The sequence below is a fragment of the Wasmannia auropunctata genome, unplaced genomic scaffold (genome assembly GCF_000956235.1).
Source record: "Wasmannia auropunctata unplaced genomic scaffold, wasmannia.A_1.0 LD336101.1, whole genome shotgun sequence".
NCBI classification, from domain to species: Eukaryota; Metazoa; Arthropoda; class Insecta; order Hymenoptera; family Formicidae; genus Wasmannia; species Wasmannia auropunctata.
In genome coordinates, this window is record NW_012026789.1 from 2,290,040 (window position 1) to 2,296,974 (window position 6,935).

The window sequence follows — 6,935 nt, forward strand, 5'->3', positions numbered from 1 at the left end:
AGGAGTGTTTTTACTGATAAAAAGAGCTGGTATGTTGTATATCTGAAATAATAACTACTATATTCTTTGTTTATAATTTATATATCACATTAATATAGTTTATTTTATTTATTATTTTTTTATCGTTATAGTACCTTAACTTAAAAAATACTGATAAAAATTATTGTAATAGATTTTGTAATTTGTTTTGTCAATATATAAACATTTTTTCTCTATTTTCAACTTAAAAAATAATGAAGAATCATAATAAATACAATAATAATAAATAACGATAATAGATAAATAAATTATAAATATATTAAATAAAAGTTTGATGCTATTTGCCTAACTGTTTTTTATGTTTATTTAGTTCTAGCTAATATTCATTTTTATATGAAAAATATAAATATTAACACATTTCTAATTTCGAACTTTTTGCAAGAACTATATATATGGGTTATATATCCTTAATTAAATGTTTAAAATATATTTTACTTTTCAATTTGTTATTCAATATACGTACAAATAAAGTAATTTTAAAAAATAATAGATTACTAATAGAATTAAATTGCATTAACAAATTAGTTTTTATGTCGATTCTGGTCCTATATGTATAATTTTTATATGTATAATTTTTATAACTAGAACAACACAGGCGCGCGCTACTGAACTTTTGACGTATACTTTTATACTATTTCAAAAATCAATACATAATTTTAAAATTATAAATTTATATTATTACAATCTTTATTTAATTAAAATGTAAACACAAATAGAAAATAGTAAAACAACTAAAAATAATATTTCAATAATCTTTTATTATTAAACTGTATATAATTAATTCATCATAGAACATCTTATATAACATGCAACAGTATTATATAAAATGATGCTATTAATTTTTATAAACCATGACAAAAAATCATTAATTAAATAATGCAAGTTTACATATATATTTCTTTATATACATAGTTTTTAACTTGTTTATTTTCTCGTTGACTGCTAAGATAATCTTTTAATGCTTGCCAAGTGCAAACGCGTGAAAAAGCAACATAATAAGTTGCCCATGATTGAAAACATCTTTGCGCAAATCTATTCTTACTCTGTCAAATGTTTGTTCTTGTGACTTGTTGATTGTCATTGCAAAAGCTAATTTTATTGGAAATTGTCTTCTTTTAAAAGTAAAGAAATATATATTTTTGCAATACAATGTTATACAACTTAAGAAAACGACATCTACTTTATTGCCCGTTAAGATTTTGCATTTTAATAAATGATCAACAAGCTCTATAATCATTAATCTAGTGCCATTGCAAAGACCTTCATTAATATTAAGATTTCTAATCAACGTAATAATATAATATTTTGTTAAACGTAATTCATAAGAAGGAAGAAACGACGGAGATAAAGTATTTAAATATTTTGATAGTAAAGTTTCACTAATGTCACCATTATCATCGCAATTTTCAGTGCTATCTATATACTTGTATAAATTTGTTTCTTCAAAAGTATCTAATAATTCGAACATTTCGAACATGTAATTTATACGTTGAGTGATCTCGTTCTTAATGTAATAACGTGCATTTTTTCAGTGACCGGTACATCGAAAAACAGCTATATATTAACAGAGAGCTGTTTGCCGTCTATAATTGTCTGAAATTACTTTACATAGTGACAGATAAATGTCATTACTATGCTCTAGTAAAGACAAAAACTAATTTTAACTGTAAATTTGTTACTATTAACGAGTTAATTCTCAATTCTGCAGAAATGTATATATATGTATTCATGCAAGCACATAGGCACTCATGAATGTATTCATGCAAGCACTCGTACATTTTGTTAGGCGTCGTGCAAATATATTAATACAAAATTTCACAGTAATACATTCATTGAAAAATACTCATTAAAAAATTTTGTCTGCAAAACGGCTTTCGAATAGAAAAACTGCGTCTTCACAAAGTTTCCCGCATTGTGAATAATTTGAAGCTATAAATTCGAAATAAACAAGTCCGCAATAGTTTTTTGATTACCTCATCATGAGGTAGGAAATTTTATTTTTTACTTACTTTGCCGCAATAGTTTTTTGATTACCTCATTGTGGGGTAAGAAATTTTATTTTTTACTTACCCTGCCGCAGGGTAAGCAATTTTTAATTTTCTTACCCTATCACGGGGTAAAGAATATTATTTTTTATACTTACCCTATCGCAGAGGGTAAGAAATTTTCAATTTTGCTTACTCTATCACGGGGTAAGGAATATTATTTTTTACTTACCCTGTCGCAGGGTAAGCAATTTTTAATTTTGCTTACCCTCTCACGGGGTAAGGAATATTATTTTTTACTTACCCTGTCACGGGGTAAGGAAGATTATTTTTTACTTACCCTGCCGTAATAACAATGGCTTTGTGTATACGTAGTTCCATTTCAAAAGTAGAAGCAATTGGCGCTAGTGTACGGGGAGGTCGAAATATCCTCTCTGACGACTCTGACTAGCTTCAGCTTGGAAGAAAATGGCGTCAACTAAGTTTCTGGAGGAAGCTCTGAGCATGGATGTCGACGAATCCGCAGTGAACGCGATAGTGGGCTCCCTCGAGTCGCAGTTTGTAATGTCCGCGCCGACTGTCGCCGGCCATCAAGCGAGTTCCGCATCGGTCAGCCAGCAGAATCACCAGGTGAACAGCGCTATTTCCAACGGGGGTACCATCACCGCGGTGCAGCCACAGGAACATGGGGTTTCGAACGGCGGCGGTGCGACTACCGTGAACAGTCTAATGACTCAGGAAGTCACCAAGTCGATCACCACCAGCACTCTGAAGCCCGTGAACGTGGTTACCCCTAACACAGTGGCGCCACAGGTCATCACCACGCAGCAGCCGCAGCCGCAGCCACAACCACAGCAGCAACAGCAACACGCACAGCCGCCAGGGATATCTTCCGCTATCTATATCAATCAAGAAATGACCAACCAAGTGTCCAGCAATCAGACTACGCATATACCGAGCTTGACCAAGACGCACAAACCAGTGAAGTTCATCTATCCCACGATTAGGTTTGGGCAAGTTATACCCACTACGGGGGTGGCAAATGCAAATAATAAGCTCTCCTTTCCCGCTCAAACTGTCGGGCAGTTAACAAATGATACTTTAGACATAACATCACAGGCAGTGCTGCAGACTACAGCGAACGTTGTTACCAATGACGGTTCTGTAAGCCAGGCAGCCAGCCAAACAGTGACCGCAGTGAATAAGCCGACAGGGGTAGCTTTTATGATTAAGAGATTTAATGTAGCACCTGGCATGGTTTCGGTACCAATGTCTGTTCCTGTCTCTGTGGCTGGCAATGCAGTCAGCACAGCTTTGCAGGCCAAGGATGAGGTTACTTCGACGATAGTACCCAGTAATGTTCAAATTCTTAATGAAAATACAATGCGTCCTGCGACACCAGTAGCGGGGCAGCAAGCTAATGAGCAGGTTACGCCTAGAGCGGTGATTGGGCAACACCAATTGGTCAGAGCAAGAACCGGAAGTCCAGGGGTAAGTCGTTCCATTTTTTTATTATAAATGATAAGATTCTTTCTGAAAGATTCTTTTGAAATTATGTATACCTGTATGTACAAAGGCATTGGAATTGATTTTTATATAAACAATGCTTATTTTTATATTTATAATATAAATATATATTATTTTGGTTAGCTAATTTTAAATATCTGAAATTTTAAATTCTATTATAAAAATATATATAGTTTTTAATATTTGTATTTCTTTACTTCTGCTATTAACTGTTAACACATACATATATTTATAATTATATATATGTATAATTTAGTTGTCCAACGATATAGTAAAAGATAAAATATAAAAAAATATGTGACGGTAATAAAACTAATGATTATTATCTTCAATTGTTTTTAACATTACAGGCACTTCATAATCCTCAAGCTGGTGCTCAACGTGGTGGTTACTTGTTATCAAAAACAGAAAATGGTCAGTATCAGTTACTGAGGGTGGGTCCAGCTCCATCTGCAAATAGTATAACTGGCAATGCAGTAGTTGCTGCACCATCTCCAGGCACTACACACCGCCTAACTTCAGTGCCGACTATAAGTAGGCTGAAGACTCAGTTCACTGGCCCATCACTCGCCACTATAAGAAGATACACTCCAAGAAGATCTGTTCAGGTGACGCACTTTTATACCTCTTACAAGACTCGTAGTGCTACTGTAGATATTTATTAGTCTGTGATTTTGTTTTCTGTGGAATGATGTTATCAATAAGCCAATATATTTTATGTCCATTGTTTGTTCACTTTATTTCATCTACTAAAATTTAATTATGATATAAACTTATTATTATTAACTAATTCTTTATTTATTGATTGTTTACGAATATTTAGTCCATTGTTATAACATTTAAGGCACTGTACATTACAGTTATAATTTTTAAAATTAAATTAAAATATTTTAATCTAAAATTAAAATGTAATTGTATAATTACATTATATGATTATATGATTAAAATATATTATGCAATTATATAATTAAAATATAATTTTTAAATTATAATTTTTATAAATTCTTTTTTCTAAATGCAAAAGTTTTATGAGGAATTTTGTTATCTACTATTATAGTATCTTTATTTTGATCTACATTCCATTCTAAAAATTTAGTATAATTGATAACATCTCATTATTAGCTTATTTTTGGGGAATGCATTCCTCTGGTAGTATGTCTTGAGTTTTTATGTAGAGCAGTAAATACAATAAAGTTCAATGTCTATCCAATTTAATTGCATGAATTATTGGTTAAAGTATTATGTAAAAGTTGATATGCTAGATGAAAGATAAATTATTTTAATATGAAGGAATATAATTGAGGATATTTATACATGCCTTATATTTGCTCCTTTATTGTATATTTTTATACATATATTTTTTTTAACTTTTTATTTTTCTTCCTAATGTTATAGTAAATATAGTATGAGCATGTGTGATTATTTAAAATTTTTATGAATCTATTTTCCATAAGCGTGTTTTCTAATTGGTATTAGAAATAACAGTAAAGAATTTCTTTAAATCTGTCCCTTTACTATTATATAAGACTAAAATGATCTAGTTTTATATACCGTTTTTAAATAATAACGTTTCTCTTTTTTTCTCTTTTAGCATCAAACTACTTATAATCCCAAAGAAAAGTGCCGTAAATTCTTAGCGAACTTATTAGAGTTATCTAGTCGAGAGCCTAAAGCAGTGGAACACAATGTTCGAACTTTGATACAGGAACTAATTGATACTAAAGTCGAACCAGAAGAATTTTGTGACAGACTCAGAATATTATTAAATTGTTCACCACAACCATGTCTCATTGGACTTCTGAACATAAGCTTACCTCTCCTGCGGCAATCCCTCGTTACGAAGGAATTAGTCATAGAGGGAATAAAACCTCCTCCAGCCAATGTTGTTTTTTCTATAGCATCAGCTGTTATTCCAACTATCACGGTAAAATAAACTATCCTTTTATGAATTTTATTATTTATATGACATACGAAAAATACCAACACATTAGTTTTTTATAACGTATTTAAAAATTGTGTTATATTTGTCTTATTTGTCTTATAAAGATCTAAAAATTTTAATCCAAAAGAAAAATTCGTGTTTTAGTAGGCAAAATTTACACTTTTTAAAAAAATTAAATTAAACGATATTATTTTTTTTTAATTAAATAAAATTAATATTTTTTAAGATATTAATCTGCTATGTTTTATTTAGCAGTAGTCACAACAACAGTTCCACGGCCTGCTCAATGTGTCCCACAAAGATTGGTAAGATTTTTATTGATATTTTAAACATTTTAATATATCTACAAGTATTAATAATTGAAACAGTTCTTACTGATTGTAAGATGTATGCACGAATTTTTTTAGTTAAATTTTAATATCTATGTATATTTATATAAAAATAAAATTAAAAATACGTAAGTATAAATAAGGCAGATGGGAATCAGCGTGGTTGTACGCACTAATTTATTTCTAAGAATTTTATTTTATTCAAAAGTCAAACGTTTCGGCTATTTTTTAGCCATCTTTAGTGACGTATTACAATCTATTTACAATATAATTTTGCTTTTAGTTTTTCTAACGCGTGTGTTCTTCAACGTCTCTTAGGTGAGGAAGTAGTTTGAGGTACCTTCCATGCAGTTGAAGGGCTGCATGTTTGAGCTTTGTGTCCCCAATTAAAGTCAATGTAAAAAATGAGAATTTTGATATAAAGGATCTTGCTGAAAGTTCACTCACCTCGAACGTATTAAAACACACTTTTCAATTCCTGGTAACAATACAATTGATAAATAACGGCACATGTGTGCACTGTGTCAAAATTAAATAGTTAAAAAAATAAAAATGTAAGACTTAGTTATAATTTAAAATGAGAAAAAGATAAAACTGTCGTAGCGATTGTACTCGGTCAAGCGAGTCCTCTTATATATCGTTCTTTATTAACAGTGTCTGTGGGACAAAAATTGTTTTTGTTTTTTGTATCTATTATAAACAATGACAATTACTATATATTTTATAGAATGCCAGATTTAACAGTTATATATTAAAAATCTACAAATCTTAGGGAGCGTATCTTGACATATACAGTATTATTAAAAATATATTTGTTGTACATTTAACGAATCTATGGTTTTTTAAATAAAGAGACACGTATCTCCAGTTTTTATTCATTTTTCTTTCACTTGTCATTTTACTTGTCATAACTCATACTTTATTCACTTCCGCATTACTAACTTGTGAAGTGTATATTTAATGTCATTGCATTGGCATTCAGCAGGATAATGCACGTTTAAATATTAAATCCGTTATTTTTATATTAAAATTTTTGTGATAGTAACGAGCAAGTTACATAACATTACGGTATAATTATAAATACTTGTTATGACACACAATGAAGTCTACGTA

The 6,935-nt window shown here is 30.2% G+C and overlaps 1 protein-coding gene across 6 annotated transcripts; it reads left to right on the forward strand.

Moving 5' to 3' along the window:
• Positions 1 to 2,450: 2,450 nt before the first annotated feature.
• Positions 2,451 to 6,928, forward strand: LOC105458959 (transcription initiation factor TFIID subunit 4B-like). Of its 6 annotated transcripts, none has more exons than XM_011704606.1 (5): positions 2,451 to 3,515; positions 3,902 to 4,159; positions 5,143 to 5,475; positions 5,746 to 5,798; positions 6,106 to 6,928. In XM_011704606.1, the coding sequence occupies exons 1-4, from the start codon at positions 2,493 to 2,495 to the stop codon at positions 5,749 to 5,751; spliced, it is 1,620 nt and encodes a 539-aa protein (XP_011702908.1). In that variant the 5' UTR covers positions 2,451 to 2,492; the 3' UTR covers positions 5,752 to 5,798; positions 6,106 to 6,928. The 6 variants fall into 6 exon arrangements, with proteins under 6 accessions (XP_011702908.1, XP_011702917.1, XP_011702931.1 ...); XM_011704615.1 differs by having other exon boundaries at positions 6,141 to 6,928; XM_011704629.1 differs by having other exon boundaries at positions 5,749 to 5,798.
• Positions 6,929 to 6,935: the final 7 nt, after the last annotated feature.

What these genes read in the sequence shown, in the direction of transcription:
- LOC105458959 (XM_011704601.1), top strand. Translation starts at nt 2,493, where the DNA reads ATGGCGTCAACTAAGTTTCTGGAGGAAGCTCTGAGCATGGATGTCGAC. An exon ending in CAAGAACCGGAAGTCCAGGG is followed by an intron (nt 3,516 to 3,901) that starts GTAAGTCGTTCC and finishes TTAACATTACAG; the next exon opens with GCACTTCATAATCCTCAAGC. An exon ending in CTCCAAGAAGATCTGTTCAG is followed by an intron (nt 4,160 to 5,142) that starts GTGACGCACTTT and finishes TTTCTCTTTTAG; the next exon opens with CATCAAACTACTTATAATCC.